At 29.7% G+C, this 18,067-nt stretch overlaps 1 protein-coding gene across 1 annotated transcript; it reads left to right on the top strand.

The window, feature by feature from the left end:
- The first annotated feature begins 2,174 nt into the window (after positions 1 to 2,174).
- LOC127074705 (probable WRKY transcription factor 14) lies at positions 2,175 to 5,491 on the top strand. The gene is made up of 3 exons (XM_051016049.1): positions 2,175 to 3,536; positions 4,121 to 4,261; positions 4,719 to 5,491. The coding sequence occupies exons 1-3, from the start codon at positions 2,791 to 2,793 to the stop codon at positions 5,344 to 5,346; spliced, it is 1,515 nt and encodes a 504-aa protein (XP_050872006.1). The 5' UTR covers positions 2,175 to 2,790; the 3' UTR covers positions 5,347 to 5,491.
- Positions 5,492 to 18,067: the final 12,576 nt, after the last annotated feature.

Here is an 18,067-nt window from a genome sequence, read left to right on the forward strand (position 1 = left end):
AATGATATTAGTGTCGAATCCGAATCTCGTATAAATAAACAAATAATACATTGGTTGCACTGCACCAGAAAGAACAAAATAAGAGTACATTTTAAAAAATTGAAACTTTAAAATAAAAATGATAATAAAAGATAACAAAAAATTAAATTCAAAATGTCGTACAATATTGCCTTGTTAAAATTATCAACAATCCCTTGTAACAGCGTCAAAAACTTTATGAATTAAACTAGAAAGTGTATCAGTCTCATTGAAGTAATAAAATAATTTATTTACACAAGGATTACGAATTAAAACAATGTTATATTAATGTGATTAAAAACAAACAATGGGAGTTTTGAGTTAGTATTGGTACGAAAACAAGAATGAGAAGCTTTTAGAATGACGATTGATAATGAAAAACGACTAGGTCTTTTTATCGGCTACCCTAATTATATATGTTGATGAAATGTGTATCATATGATTAACAATTACGTGATAATTACACGTCGGATTAACAAGACCATTGTACTCAATTCCTTTGTGTACAACTCACTAGTTTAAATAATAATTTCCTAATTCCTTAGGTCAATTCAAAGTTAAACTAGGCGTTCTAAGTTCGTTAATCCTAAAGACACTACTTATAATTACCTATTCCTAATTAATTACTAAATCGACCAATAATCCCTACTCATTTAGAAATTACTTTGTGTGCTCGTCAACAAGCAATGAACATAAGAACAACTGAATAATAATTAACTTAAAGGAAATCAAATAATATCAAACATTCATATGATCCAACAGAGTTTATAAGAACTTAGCTACTCATAGTGCAATTAATAATTACCACGAGTTGATAAGAAGAATACATCCAAACTCAATGGAAAATATGCTCTCTAATGGCTAAAATACTCTCCAAAATAGCCTATAAAAGCTTCTGACTGTCACTTTTTCTCTAGAATTCGGAACCCTAAATTTGTTCACCTTTTCTATTTAAAGTGCCAAAAAAACATGTTTGGAAAAGTTGTCATTGCGACCATGTTATGTCCTATCACAATCACGATATTAGCGCCCACAATGACATCATCGTGGTTGCAAGAATTCTAGTGGCAAAAATGCTTTTTTTTCTTCAATTTTTCTAAGTCCATTTTTCTCACTCTTTTGCAACTTTGTTCAATTCTACCAAATATTACTTTGACTTTTGTTCATAATTTCACTGATTCCTTCGCAAAATACTCGTCAATATTACCTAATGACATAGCGTCATCAATAAGTGACCTTACATTTACGATTTTAACATGTGTGACAGGTTACAAAAAAGATAAAATTTGAGAAGTTGTGCCCTGAGCTATAAGGGATGGGAATTTGAGGGAGATCGTATGCAGTTTTGATGGTTCCCAATATTAGTTATGTATGACTCAAAAAGTAATGATTACTTTTTAAAAAGTCTGAAAAAAAAATCCAAAATCTTCATATCACTGGTAAAAATATCAATGTCAAACTTATATTTTTCAATTAACATTTTGGAAGGCCTCTGTAATACTCAAAATTCAAAGTTTCAAAAGACTTGTTTAAGTGAAATAACTCAAAAAAGAACAAACAAGTTTGTTTGAATCGGGAGAAAAATAGAAATATGTTTAAAAGACAAAGATTGGAAGATTGAGGATGCTAACCCAAAGAAAGAGTTAGATTGAAAAATCTAACACAACCAAAGTGCAACAATAATTTGTCTAAAACATGTGTTAATGCACATGTCATCTATTTAGACATACATTATAAATAGGTAAATTAGATTATATGTCAATGAATGTCATATTTAATTTTCACCTCGATTTTTGGTGGATTGAGGCGAATATTTTATCATATTTAAGTTTTAATCTTTTTATTTACAATAGTGAAACTTAATCATATTTGAACAATCTTATTGTCAAAAAAAATCATTAATAAAAAATATATTTCACAGTCAACAATTAATTGTTTGATGAACATTTTGAAGGAAATTTGTTGAGCGGCATGTATATAGTAGTAGTACATGATTGTTTTGAAGGAACATGATACATAAATAGATAGGTGGCATGGCATGTTAAAACATTCTTTGCTTATTATCAAAAGAAAAATTACAAGATTTCTGATTATTGAATGGCTCGAAACGTTTCTCCGCAAAATACGCCTACTTGCCGCCTCTTTTCTTTCCTGTCAATTGTTATCTTCAAATCACCATTCTTCCATCCTTTTCCTCTTTCTTTTCTTTTTTCCCTCTTAATTCAAAACTTACCCAAAACACATCTTCATAACAGTTGATTTGATTTCCCTATAATTAATCACTTCATTCATACACATGCAACTTCAATAGTACTATATTTTCCATCATTATTTACTTTTACCTATAAGAGAAAAAATCACTAGCCTACAAACATTTTGACCCTTAATCATAATAAAATGTTGCTAAGTTGCAGAATCATATACTACCTTATTTATATAGATTAATAAATCTCCCCACTCTGCAGTTGTGTTTATTTAATTAGTCTTTGCCAATTATTTTATGTTAAATTAAATAAACTATCTATCTCTATCTCTATCTCTCCATGTTGCGTATGGAAAGGAGGTGTGAAAAGTCAGCGTCTCTCTTTCTCTTTCTATAAACTCATCTTTCTCTTTTTCTTTTGTTTCTTTCTTATTAACAACACAACAATCAGTTTCAGTTTCAAACCTGTCCCCTTATTAACTTGCTTTTTCTTCCTCCTTAATACCCAAAATACCTATATATGTGCTTGAAAACATGAATAACAAGAAACTCTTGTTTTTCATCTAACTATGTGTAGTAGTAGTATCTTTGTGTCATCAACAACAAGTATGGACAATTACCAAGGTGATTTAACTGACATAATCAGAGCTACTTCTACTGCTACTGCTGCTGGAGCATATAGTACAATAACTTCATCATCATCTTCTGAACCTCTTTTGCAACATCATCATCATGATAATCAGTGGCATCCTCATCCTCATCCTCAGCATCAACCTATGAGTTTCTCTAATTCCATTCTTGAAGATAACAGATCAGGAACAACCAACAACATCAACATCAACATGAACATCTTTGGTGATCCATTATTCTCAACTTTAAGAGATCCATTTTTACAAGAGCTTGATCATATACCTTCTTCTTCCTATTTCAACATCCCAACTAGTATAATTGATGTTGCAGCTTCTGGTGTTAGTGTTACCACTTCATCATCTTCTTCTGCTTCTGCTTCTGTTTTTGCACTTGATCAAGATCATCATCAACATCATCAACATCATCAACAGCATGAGATGATGAGATCAGGTTCAAGGCCATGTAAAAACATATTCTCAAACATGATTCAGATCTCTCCTAGTGCAACAAAGATATCAAATTATGAATCTTCTTCTTCAACCATGGCACCTTCTCCAAGGCAAATTAAACCTGTTGTTGCTGTTTCAACCAACATCAATATTAATGCTAAGGATTCTCTTCTAGACAACACAGGAGGAACAGTTCAGATCTCATCTTCAAGGAATAATACAGGCCTTAAACGAAGGTAAGATATCATTAAATAATAGAATAATTAATGTCATCTCATCTCATTAATTTATGCTTCTCCATGTTATGTTAATTACTATAACTAATTTCATAAATGAAATCATGAATTAATCACATACTAGTACTTTTTGGTTTTGAATTACTGTAGAGAAAGTAGGGTTTGGCAATAGTTAGGCACTTTCTTTCATTTTCTTGTGAGACTGAACAAAATTTTGACTATATTCATGTGCCACTGATAATGAGTTCATGATAATATAAAGACTATAACATGTGGTTTAATTTTTTTGAGGCTTTTTATAACTTTTAAAAATTCATTTCACCTGAAAAGTAGTGTTAGCTTCTTGTCACAGAAACTGACCTTTCAAGCAACTTATGTTAAAACTTAAAACTACTTTTCTTCCATAATCACCTGAAAAACTCCTATTCCTTTGAATTTGGTCTACAAAATACACACAAAAAACCTAGCTTATAGTTTTTTTTTTTAAAATTTTATATCTCTTTATACATGATGATATTCTTATTATTTGATTGGTGAAAACTGGAAATGATAAGTAATTATTTTGATGTAATGATTAATTGTAGGAAGAATCAGGCAAAAAAGGTGGTTTGTATTCCTGCACCAGCAGCTGCAAACAGTAGACAAACTGGTGAAGTTGTTCCTTCAGATTTATGGGCTTGGAGAAAGTATGGTCAGAAACCCATTAAAGGTTCACCTTATCCAAGGTAAATTAGTTAGTAATAATTTTTAACAATCACTAGTACATAATTTCAGAATTAAAAACACATTGAGGCTTAGTTTCTTAATGTTATTAAATCATCATGTTGACTTGACTTTACCTTAAATTAAATCATTTCCTTGTAATGTACTATTGTGTTCCTTCCATATTTCTAGCTTCACCTTTGAATATTGTTAGTTGCTACACATTGGGATTTTAAAAGCAGCAACAAGCCTAATTAGTTTTTTCAATTAAGAAAGCTCTCTCTACTTACTAGTATTATTTTATGTGACAGAATACTGTAAGTGATAGAGTGATTTTGCTGTCGTGATCTACTGAGATTTATTCTGTCATGTAACTTCATTTTAGTTTAAATTTGAACAAGATACATATATTTCTTTCTATTAGTTCATTTTTTTAATTGGACTTTAGGTTTCTTATTGAATTTTTTTTGGTGTTATTAGGGGTTATTATAGATGCAGCAGTTCAAAGGGTTGTTCTGCCAGGAAACAAGTTGAGAGAAGCCGAACAGATCCAAACATGTTAGTTATTACCTACACTTCAGAACACAATCATCCATGGCCAACACAGAGAAATGCTTTAGCAGGTTCAACAAGATCTCAACCATCCAAAAACAATACTTCCATGAAAAATTCAGAAGCTTCATCTCAACCACAAAATGACACAACAACAACAAAGCCAAAAGAAGAACATCATCAAGAGAGTGATGGAAATGGAAATGATTCACCAGTTGTTAACAGTGTGAAGGAAGAGAATATGGAAGATATAGAGAAGTTGCAAATTGAGATGGATGAAGGAGATCAATTCAATGATGCACTTTCTTATAAACCTTGTTTGATGGAAAATAATCAAAGTCATGAGGATTTTTTTGCTGAGTTAGATGAAATTGAAGCTGATCCATTAAACCTATTGTTTAACCAAGGTTTTGGTGGTAATTCAAGCAATGATATTATTCATCAAAGAGATCATCAATCCAAGAGTTTAGATGCATTTCATCTCTTTGACTGGTCTGGTGACAACAACAATACCAACAACTCATTTGAAGAACCAAACAAAAGAAGGTTATTATGAAAACAAGACCTAGAATTTAAATGCATGCACCTAGAAGAAATCAATATCTTATCTTTCTCACACAAAAAAAAAGGACCTAATTTTCAATTTTGCTTTTTAGTATTATTTGGTGGTGGTGCTATACTATTCAAGGTCATGTTTGGCTCTTTCTTATCATCTCATTTGAAGTGTGTCTTGTGAGGGAAACATGTTTAAGAATTTTTCATTTTTTCTTTACTATAGAAAAAGTTGAAATAGCAACAAAATTTAGAGACAGAAAAAAATACAATATTTGTTCTTAATTTTGCTTTTAAACATATTCATGACTAAATATATTTTTCATGTCTCTGATTTCGGTTGATATTTCAATAGTTATATTTATTGGATTTATATTGTCTGTAGTCGATATACACTATATTCAAAAGGTCGATTATTTATAAACTCTTGAATTCGTTCGTTGAACGAATTCAAGAGTTTAGATATTTTGAGTATTTGAATGCATGTGGATTGCAGGTAATAGAAAACTTTTGTTTTCTTCTTGTTATTGCCAGAAGAGGCAGTGAGAGAAAAATTATTAGTAGAGTGAAAAAAAGAAAGAGTGCTGGTTGGTTGATTGGAAGCAAACCAAACTGAGTCCCACATTCGTTTTGGAATATTGGTGGATGGGACAGAAAGCTGAGGAACAGAAGGTTGCAATAGTTGAAACAAGTACATTTCACTATATACAAGACATGATCACTCGAAAACTCAGTAGTGATGATGTTGAGTAGATTGATGATGAAAAGAAAAGAAAAGAAAAAAGATAAGACTAGGCCTTTCATCTTTTCAAGTGGAAAATATTATTTATTTACAAAGCTTGCATGTGAGGGTATTATTATTCTAATTGCAAAATGAGTGAAAAAGAGAAGAATTTGGATTCCGAGATTTGGTTGATGAGATGAAGTTTATGAAAGAAGACAAAAGAATGTGTATATAGAAAGGTTAAAGTTTATATATTTATATTTATATTTATTTATAAATATATATAAATATATAGATATAAAGCTTGACTTTTCATATCAGTCACCTCTACTGGTCGAGGGATGTGTGACATGAGAGGTGAAATGCATGCTTTGGTTCCTCAGCTTTGTGTTTTCTTATTATTATCCACCGACTTGTTTGTGTTCATTGATTTGAATTTTAATGAATGGAATTATATTAGTATTATCTTTTAGTTATTTTGTTTTGCTTTTATTACAAAGAATATGATTATACAATTGCTAGTGTTATTACTGCTATATGGTTGTGGTTTGTGTTTACATAACAAAATCCATCCAGCAAAACGAGGTTGGCACTAAATCATTTATCATGTGCATGCTCAACTATTTGTGCATGTTTATTTATAACTGTAGAATCCCTGATCATAGATTAATATAAGAATAAGTATGGAAAATGCAAACGTATGTATAATATTTAACTGTAATTACTGAAAAAACCTAGACTATTTGAGAACTTGATCAGAGGATGTAAGAGGTTAGAGATGAGGTATGAAACATTTGGTGATATAAGTATGTCATAATATCTATAATTTATAGGTATGTAAATTAATTAGTTGGTGTTAGGCCATTTAAATTTTAGTACTTGGTGTTTTTTTAGATATGCAGAAGTAGATGTTATAATTTATAGATGTTTTTTTTTAAAAGAAGAGTTAGGGTTTTCTTGATAAGGAATAAAATTGGAATCGGTACACGGGTACAAATTAGATATTGTGACATAGTTAATTCTAGAAGTGTTCGTGTTTTAGCGTTCAAATAACGTTACATTCGTCCGTTTTGTTTGCTCCGTTAGTCAAAATCAATTTAAGTGTACAATTGGCGCACATGTGTCGCTGATGTGGAAGGTAGACTACCTTAAAAAAGAAAGTGAAGAGTTTTTTTCCTTCAAAAAACACATACAGAGCAATTTTGAAGGAATCCTAGCAGAGTCATTGATGAGTGCATCAAGTGCGATTCTAAACGAAAATGTTGCTTAAAGGTGAAATCGAAGACACCATTGTTGACTAAAGGTATGTTTGACGTGATTTTTCTGCAATTTTTAAATGTTGTAGTTTTAGGGTTTATGGAATCCTTCTGAAATTCATTTGTTTATGCACTTCTATTTTTAGGAGATAGTTTAAAATAGATGAATATTTACATCTAAAAATTCATCACAGTGGTGAATTCGTTGATGAGGAATTTAGTGTGTACAAAGGAGAAGAAGTGGTTGATTTGAAAATAGAGGTTGATAGGTGGAGTTATTTTGAGTAGTTAGGTTGCTTCAAGGAGTTGGGTTATAGTGCCATAGAGAAAATATATTACAGGGATCCCAAATTTGGGATGAATCTGTTGGTTGATGACAAATGTGCCTTAGAGATTGTTGATCTTTATATGGCGCATCTCAGTGTTGATATCTATATTTAACATATATTGTCTTAGACCGAGTATTATGATGGTCCCTTTGATGAGATAGAGGTAGATCACGATGACATTGTAGATTAGAGTGAAGAAGTGCTTGTTGCAATGTATGAAGAAGTCATTAATGGGGAGTTGAAGGGTGGGGAGTTGAAGGAAATTGAGATAAAGGAAACTGAGATGAAGGAAACTGAGTTGAAGGAAGGAAATTGAGGCAAATCATGATAATGTGAATCGGGATGGTGAGGTGCATGATGATGTTAGTTCTGATGACACTGAGGATCAGAGCTTCGATTATGATAGTGCAATGGAGGTAGCTTTTGATGATGAATTTGATGACTATGATGATGAATTGGTTGAGGAAGATGAAATGGTTAATCTAATTGACTGTGTAAATGAAGATGATCAAGAGGGGAATAACAAAATAAGGAAAGAAAAGTGGGACAAAAACAATGAAGAATTTAAAGGGAGTGATAATGAGAGTGAAAATCTAGAAAGTGGATGTGAGAGTGATGATATCAGTGGAGTTAGGAGAAAGAAGTATTCCATATTCAAGTTACAAAAAGACATGTCCAATTATAAATGGAAGTTGGAAATGTATTTTAGTATCAAAGGTGATTTTAAGGAAGCAATAACCTCATATGCAGTCCAATCTGGCAAAAACTTGAAGTTCACTAAAAATGACAAAGATAAGGGTGAGGGTTAGGTGTAAAGATAGATGTGAGTGGGAAGCATATTGTGCTAAGTTGCCTAATGAGGATTCTTGAAAACTAAGGAAGGTAGTTAACATTCATATTTGTAGTAGAGAGTATAATGTGAAGATGATGAACACTAAATGGTTGAGCAAAAGGATTCAGAATTCCTTGAAAAAAAATCATAGGATGAAGATTAAGGATATAAAGGAAAATGCACAAAAGAAGTGGAATGTAGAGGTCAACAAGACTAAGACCATAACAACTATATTTGCATCTAGAGATATGGTTGATGGTTCTTTCCTAGGAAATTATACTAGGATTCATGACTATTGTCGTGAGCTATTAAGATCAAACCCAGGGTCAACAGTAAAACTAAATGTTCAACATATTCAAGAAGGTATTGATGATCGAATATCCCATTTGAGAAGGTTATGCATATGTTACGTAGCATGTAACGAGAGCTTCAATTTATGTAGATATTTCATAGGCCTTTATTATTGTTTTTTGAAAGGTCTTTGTGGATGGAAAATCCTAGCAGCCATAGGTAGAGATCCCAATGATCAAATGCTACCAATAACTTTTGCAGTAGTGGAGAGTGAAAATAAGGATAACTGGACATGGTTTTTGGAGCTTCTTATTGATGACCTTGGAGGTAGAAATTAGTGTCTCACATGCACTTTCATTTCTGATCAACAAAAGGTATGTTATATTTCTGATCACAATGTGTTGTTATAATTATGTTTTATGTGTTCACAATTCTGATTGATGTTATATTTCTGATGACATAGGCTTTATTACCTGTAATGGATGAGCTACTACCTAGAGTTGAACATAGATTTTGTGTCAGGCACCTGTATAACAACTTTAGGAAGAGGTTTCTTGGTAAGATGTTGAAGGAATGCATATGGAAGGCTGCAAAATCAACATACTCACAAGCATGGGAAGGAGAAATGAAAGGAAAGAGAGTTGTCAATGAAGATGCATACAAACACATGATGAGAACCTCCAAAAGATTTTGGAGTAGATCATACTTTAAGACATATAATAAGTGTGATGTTGTTCTTAATAACATGTCTGGAGTTTTTAATAATGTCATTCTTGAGTCTAGGGCCAAGCCATTGATAACCATGGTGGAATAAATCAGGACCTACGTGATGGAAAGATGGGCTACCAATAGGGATGAGGTTTCAAAAGATGGTAGAAACCTTGTGTTCATGCACTTTCAGCTATGAAGAGTAGAAACCATAAGGTTGATGACTATATCCCTGAGTATTACAGGAAATCAAGATACATGAAAGGCTACAAACATGTGATTTATCCTGTAAATGGATCAAATATGTGGGTTAGAGTAGAGTATCCTGATGCGCAACCACCTAAGTATAGGCAAATGCCTGGAAGGCCAAAAAAGATGAGGAATCTATATCAAGGAGAGATTTATGGATCTGATCGCAAAATGAGAAGAATTGGTTTCATTGTCAAGTGTAGCAGGTGCAAGAAACCAGGTCATAACAAACTTACTTGTAAGGTGACACCAACTAGTCAACCACCAACCACTCAACAAGCATCTCAATAAGCATCCACTCAACCAGTTACTCAATAGGCCACTCAATAAGCATCTCAACAAGCATCTACTGAACCAGCTACTCAAACATCTCACCAATAACTCATGGAAGGGTAAAAAAGCTACCAGTTAGAAGACCATCAACACCATGTGTACCACCAATACTTACAACTAGATTTGGTGCAGGAAAGGCTGCAGTTGGACCAACAACAAGAAGGATTATACCAACAAAGAGAACCACACCAAAGAAGAAAAGTTAGTTTAACTTAGAATTCTTTGTCATGTTTTCTGTTGAACTCATTTTAAGTTATAAGTTAGTTTAAGTTCAAACATGCATGTGTCCTTATGCAATGTGTTTTAAACCTATGCAGTGTGTTTTGTACCTACCTTGTAATGCAGATTATTAGTGGTATACACCACATATTAGTAATGTGTTTTGGTATAAATTAATTGTGTCTTATTTTATCTGTTTTGGTATAATGTGTTTTGGTTTAAACCACAAAATATGTTGATTTTATTTCTTAACTGATGTAAACCAGAAATTATTAGTCAATTGATAAACTGATGTAAACCAACACACATTAACGGCTACACAATTAACGGATACATATTAATTGATACACAATTGATAAACTGATGTAAACCAGACACACAATAACTGATGTCAATTGATAACATTAATAGATGATGTTCTTACATTAACTGATACAAGTTGGAAACATTAATTGATACAAATATTATGCCATTCAAACCGATACAAATAGATTCAAACTAATTCAATCTCATACACTTATTACAACATCCTAAATACCAACACACATAAAATAATACAAAACATGTTCTTCCAATTTTTTCCCATTTAACCATCTTTTTCATTTGAATTTTTAGTTCCCTCAGTTGTAGCTCCAGTCCCTCATTTATAGCCCTTAGATTCTCTACCTCCATTTTTGTTGCATAAAGTTTGTTTGATAGCTTCTCCAACCTACTCTTTTGCTTTTTCATAAATTGATATTTCTCATGTACCACATCCTCATAGAACCAATCAAAAAATCCACAACCAACTTATGTAGAACCCTGTTTAAATGGCAAATGGTCTATAAGAACACACTATAGAAAAATTTCAAATTCGTTCTTACCTTAAAATATCGACATCCCCAAAATTATTTCCTAAAGTTTGTAATAGTTGAGTCTTTGCGAAGAAAAGACATGTCACCACAACGACATATGGGTTTTCATCGGTGATTGGAGCATGTATATACATTAGAATCAAAACTTCCAGAGCTTTTCTAATTAGATTTGTTTGAACAGTGCCCATAATTCTTTGTTGATGGTTACTTCAATTTCCACGACCAATTTTAGTGTAGACCTTTTCCAAATGAGGAACCCTAAACCGATTTGAGTAAAAACCTAACAGGAAAAGGAGGAAGACGATGAAACCTCAGGATGGAACGAAGAAATGACATATCAAAGCCACGTCATTTGCCACACATACATAAACAAACTTCGTTTTAGCCAAATGGACGGAAGGATCAACTTAACCGCTTTTAAAATTGAGAGACCAAAATAGACTCTGAGGTAAAGTTAAAGGACCAAAAAGGATATTTTGTCATTTCTAAATTATCATAAAAAAGGATGACAAATACAAGATTCACCAAAAAGCACAAGCGGTGCTCAAATAACAACAAACAAAACCGGCTAAAACAAAGGCCGGAGGAGAGAAAAATAAATTGCTGACAACACCAACATAAATATAATAACAAGCCTATTCAGGGATCAAAGCAGCACACCACTAGAAAAGTTGAACTAGTATATTGTAGAAGTATAAAGTTAAGAAAAATGTTAATCACTATTGGATAGTAAACATTAAAGAAAACCTTTATTGTCTAAAAAAGAATTAAAAAATCATGCCATCAAAATAATTGAAGTGTGTGAGAAACTTCAACAAATATATGATATCACAAATCATTTGATGAAAATAACTTAATTCTTGTTGTAGAGACCAATAAATAATGCATAATTAAAAGGGAAGAATACTTAGGAATAAGAAAAAAATGAAAATAAAGAATGATGTGACTAAATATTATCTTCGATAATAAATGTAATCATCTCTTCTTCATGGTGGCATTCAGACCATCTTGCGAAACATGGTTGAGCACAAGAAAGAGAGAAATAAATTAAGAGATGAATGAATATATTATAATGATTCAAATGATTAAAAAATCATTACAATGAACACATGATACACTTTATATATTAATAATCATGATCAACTAACAAATCATAACAACCTGTAACAAAAGTAACTAATAAATAACTGCCTACACGACTATAAAAAACACATTAGTAACCATTTCTTACCACTGCCACATAATCAGCTGAGGTAATATATGTTCATTAGGCGTCTCATTTTATCTTTAATTTTTAAATTACGTATAACCATGATCACAATTAACAACCGTTGTGATATATAAAGAATGACACGCTTCGACACCCAACACCTACACTTTTTATGTTTTTTCGTTAATAAAAAGGTGTATATTTAATAATCACCATGATCCTGATTAACAATCATGGTGAAATATCATGACAAATCATCACGGTTATATTTAATAATAGTTGTGAAATATATTACCTATATAAGTTAACTTAATTCACTTGAGAACAGACTATGTTGTAAGTGTGAAACCCTAAATTCTCTCACCTTGTCCCAATCTCTCATAACGCCACTCTAACTTTACAAAACTCCACTCAAACTAGTATGAATCAGGAGAATGTGTCACGAATAAGTAGCGATCTCATATCTTTGTTTTCTTTTTCCACAAATATTTTCAAGTACAGGCACATATGTGAATTATTTTATGAGATATGATATCATGTTGTTGTTGTTCAAAATATTAGTCTTATTTATCTTGTTTCTATTGTTCAAAACATATGTCAAACATTTGTCTTCGTCTAACATAGAGTTTATTTTTTTATTGTTGTTAAGATGGGACTATAGGTTTAAATTGTTGAGGTATGTAAATTATTTAAGTTATTGTTGAGGTATGCGATGGTTTTGTTAAAGTATTTTATTGCTTATGTTATGGTTACTTTATGACGATGTTGTTCATAAATGTTGTTGAGGTATGTTTGATAAGTGTGTTGTTGTTTATGTTATGGTTAGTTTATACATTTGTTCATAAATGTTGTTGTTTGTGTTATTTGTTCATAAACGATTTTATTTTATTCATAATTTTATGATTTGGTTTACATATATTTTGTTAAAGTATGTTGATGTTTTTGTTAGGTATGTTGATAAATGTTATTATTGATGTATGTTTGATAAATGTGTTTTTGTTTATGTTAAGGTTAGTTTATAATTTTGTTCATAAATGTTGTTGTTTCTTTATAAATGATTTTGTTTTATTCATAACTTTATGATTTAGTTTACATATTTTTTGTTGAAGCATGTTGATGTTTTTATTAGGTATGTTGTATGCTGTGTTTATATAGGTATGTTAATATTATGTTATTGTTTATGATATTGATAATGTTATTAAATGTACATTGCACATAACAAATCCTAAAAGATGAGTTTATTATATCATATGTGGTTTTAGTGTTTTACCAACCTCTCATTTAATATATAATCTTTCAAATTAAATTAGAAATTAATAGTATGAAAAATTAATAGAAAACAACTTACATTAATCAATGTTTTACGTGTTTTCTTCAGCCCATAATTTGTATCTCGCTCTTTGACTATTAGAATTTGGTTTAATGCTTGTAGTTCTTCAATCAACATTTTTTTACTGGTTTATTCTACAAAGTTAATACTTTGCATAATGAACTAATAAAAAATAAAGTGTTGATTGGAGAACTATAAGTATTTAATCAAATTCTATCAGTCAAAGAGCGAGATACGGATAATGAGTTGTAGAAAGCTCAAAAGATATTAATTAGTGTAAGTTATTTTTCTAATTTAACTCAATTTGTCATATTATTAATTTTTAAATCAGATTAAAAGGTAACATGTTTATTGACAAGTGAGTGAAATAAACATTTCACATAAGTTATAATAAACTCATGTGAACATATCATAACGGTTGCTAGTTATAACCGCGGTGAAGTGTTGAACACTAAGTCTTTCACTACAGTTGTAATTTTCAACCATGGTAAAATGTTGAAAATCTCTCAAAATTCTGGAGTTGGGTATCAAACCTCTGACCTCCATATTTTACTACGCCTTATTTCTATAACTGTAGTGATATGTAACGTGCTATTGAATTTTTACCATGCTCATCGGCCTCTGGTGGTAAAGTGATCACATACTATCACACCTTATGTTACCGCATGCCAAAATACATAGTGAAATCATTCTCACAATCATTGTAAGTTGTGTATTATGTAGTAGTGTTATAATAAATATAACAACTAATTCTAACAATAAGACTTAAAAAGACATATATTTATTACTCCTTTCGTCTCAAAATAAAAGTGTTTTACGGTTGTTACACACATATAAAGAAAATATCATGATTGAATAAATGAATGTAACAGTTTTACAAAACTCTCCTTAATTATTATTGGTTGTCATAAATGCATAGTATGATTTAATAACTTGAAAATAGTGTATATAATATTTATTAAAGCTAAAGTTAATAAAAAAAAATTAATTACTGTTGCATTGAAAAAGTAAAGAGACTCTTATTTTAGGATAATTTTTTATATTAAAAAGACATTTATTTTAGGACAGAAAAAATATTATTAACATACTCGAAAAATAGTAAGGATGAGAGACGAATTACCTTTATATGTTCTTGAAAGACTTCTTTCACTTTTGTTAATTATATAACGGGACCTCTAATTTAATCCATGTTACTTATGAAAAGAATTATATAATGGGACAGGATTAAATAAATGAGGTAAGGGTCAATATTTTTTTATTGAAACTAACTTAATAGGTTAATCTATTATGAAGAGAGTCTTGGTCACAATATTTGAACATATTGTTTGGACACACACTCATAAAAAATATAGAATAAAAATAATTAAATAATATATGTTTTTAAGATATTTAAATGATATATAATTTTATGTGTGTCTAAATAATTATTTGTTGGATTTGTGCCCAACTAAATATTAGTCTCTATTTGTTTCATTTAAAAACAATTTTCAATCAAATACTTGATAACATTTATTATTATAATTCTACTTTAAAAAATATTGATTTTTTAATAAGTAACAATGAATTGATAAAGAGTATTAAAGATATTCAACCCAAATACAAAAAGAAAAATCTAACTCAGACAACATAAAGGGTTGTCCATTCAATCTTCTTTTAAAAAAAAGTAAATGATGCACTTAAATCTAGTCTCGAATCAATCCCAAAACAACAAGGTTACAACTAAAGCAATATCACAAGCTCCCTTCATAACTCCATTAAACAAAATGTCATTTTTTAACCAACCATATGGTCCTAACGACCGCTATGTAAAAAATATTATAATTTATTTTCAATCACTCAAATATATAAAAATATAATTATAATATCTGGAAGTCTAGTTAGGTGAACTCTCCAAATTTAAATCACTCAGTACCCTTCAATTTAATTGAATATTGGTACCCTAGATCGATCAAACTTAGTCCGAGAGAGTAGCAAACTAAATAACATCATTATTGTAATAAAGATAAGAGTGTTGTAAAATAAAGAGAATGAAAGACCAAAATTTAGTGAGCAAAAAATGAAATATGTATTCCATTATTCTCGTGTAACTTTATATAGTAACCTAAGTCATATTTATAGAATACAATCAATTGATAAGAAATCAATACACATTAAGACAATTCATATACATTTAGTAGATGCAGTTTATTAGGAGATAAAAGAACAATGAAATTGAACATCCATTATTTAGACGTCTAAAGAATGGATCTTTAAGTCCATTTTGATTTTTATGAATATATGCTACTAATGTTCATATTAATTTTAATAGTATGCATGATACTTATCAAGAAAGTTCTGAAAATTCAGAAACTGAAATTTTAGTCTGAGAAAACAATTTCACATTTTTTTTGTTGTGAGTAGACAATAAACATTTGTATGATCTTTTAGTCAATGCAACAACTAATGTCATGAAAAACCCAATTTTTCTAATTTATATTTTCCTTTAGAAAAACACAAAATTTATTGGATTGAAGAAACTTCTGATTCTTCAATATTAGTTTTCACATCATAATACATATATTCATGATCTTTTAGTTGAAAAAACAATTTCACAAATGTATGGTTGCGAGTAGACAACAATCATATGCATGATCTTTTAGTCAATTAATATCATAAAATTTTTAAGTCGCCTACATAATTGGTGTATTGATTCACAAATATCACCTTATATATGTTATATAAAAACTCAACTTATAAAAAATTTAATTTCCTTTAGGAACTTACAAAAATTATTGGATTGAAGAAATTTCTGGTTTGACCGATTTTGCCAACAACGCACTTAAGTGTGATTTGTAAACTTCAGGTTTACAATAATACACGCGATTCTATAATTCTAATTTGTATCAATCCAAAATAAATAATAAAATCATATGTATATATTATATTCATAAAAATTGATGTCATACAATTTAATTAAATTTTCGACATCTAAATCAACAATTTCTAAATTTTGCTGAGAATCACATAATACATAAAATACGTTACTACATTTTCTTACGCATTATATATATAGAATTTAGAATACAAAAATTATTCAACAAATATAAATAACTCCACAAATTTTATGCAAGAAATATAACTTAATAAAAAATTGAAATAAAAGAAAATTCATATTTGTTCGCTAGAAAGTTAAACAAGAAAAATATATTTATGTAATGTTTCTATTTATTATAAATTAGATCAAAGAAAAAATAATAAATAAAAGTTATTTTAAGAGAATAATATAAAAATATAAATATAAAAAGATATTATTATTTAAAAACTACTATATTATAGATTCTTCATAAATAAAATTTCTATATATAAAAACAACTAAATTCTTAAATAATTTAATTATCTAACTAAAAGTCAATATTGACATTATCTTTGTATATAATATAATGCTAAAAGTGATAAATGATAACATTGATCGTGAATCAAAATCTATATAGAAATTGTAGACAAAGTGAGAATTTGGCAAAATAAATATATTCAATTGAAGACGAATTAAACTCATTTTACAAGTAACTCGATTTTTGGTTTGTAGTCCGAACACCTCAAGGTGTGAAATCAATGACATATAAATGAGTTTTTGTGAAAAGTAAAAATAAGAAAGGTATAAAGTTTGATTTATTGTTCAATGATTTTTACAAAGATCTAAGATTTATTTGATAAAACATATCCATATGTAGTGGATTCAATTAATTTCCTATATTTATTTAGGCTTGTAGCATATGAAGGGCTTAATTTGAACATGATGGATGTTGTGACATCTTATTTATAAGATCCACTTGATAGTTACATTTATTGAAACTCCTTAAAAGATACATAATTTTGAATCTCGAGAAAGCTACTCCATCAAATTGAATAAATCCCTCTATGAGTTAAAATAATATAGACACGTGTGATATAATTGTCTCAATAAATATTTGTTAAGGGGAAGATATACAAATAAACCCATATGTCTTTGTATTTTTATAAAAAGATCTAAAAATTCATTTCTTAGTTGTAATAATTTGTATTGATTAGTAACGAGGTAGTTCCCTCACAAAGAATGTTGTACTCTTTTTCTTTCATTTGAATTATTTTTTATTGAATTTTTTCTAGCAAAACTTTAATGAGACATATTTTTTATGGACATTCAAAGAAGAGTGTAATAATTAACATGATTATCACGGTTATTAATGTCAATCATGTAGGAGATTGCATGTGTAACTTTCCATTTATTGTATATGTCTTATAAATAGGACTCCTATGGTATTTGAATCAATCACTCAGAATAAAAATAATACAATAAATTTTCTTCTTCTCTTGCTCTCTTCTATTGTTTTACTTAACAAGGATATTATTATTAATTAAACTAAATCTTATC

The sequence above is a fragment of the Lathyrus oleraceus genome, chromosome 1 (assembly GCF_024323335.1).
Source record: "Lathyrus oleraceus cultivar Zhongwan6 chromosome 1, CAAS_Psat_ZW6_1.0, whole genome shotgun sequence".
Classification (NCBI taxonomy): domain Eukaryota; kingdom Viridiplantae; phylum Streptophyta; class Magnoliopsida; order Fabales; family Fabaceae; genus Lathyrus; species Lathyrus oleraceus.

Bases quoted from the DNA above. Each gene is read 5' to 3' on its own strand.
- LOC127074705 (XM_051016049.1), top strand. From the start codon at position 2,791: ATGTGTAGTAGTAGTATCTTTGTGTCATCAACAACAAGTATGGACAAT. The intron at 3,537-4,120 runs GTAAGATATCAT...GATTAATTGTAG, and splicing joins AATACAGGCCTTAAACGAAG to GAAGAATCAGGCAAAAAAGG. The intron at 4,262-4,718 runs GTAAATTAGTTA...TGGTGTTATTAG, and splicing joins AAAGGTTCACCTTATCCAAG to GGGTTATTATAGATGCAGCA.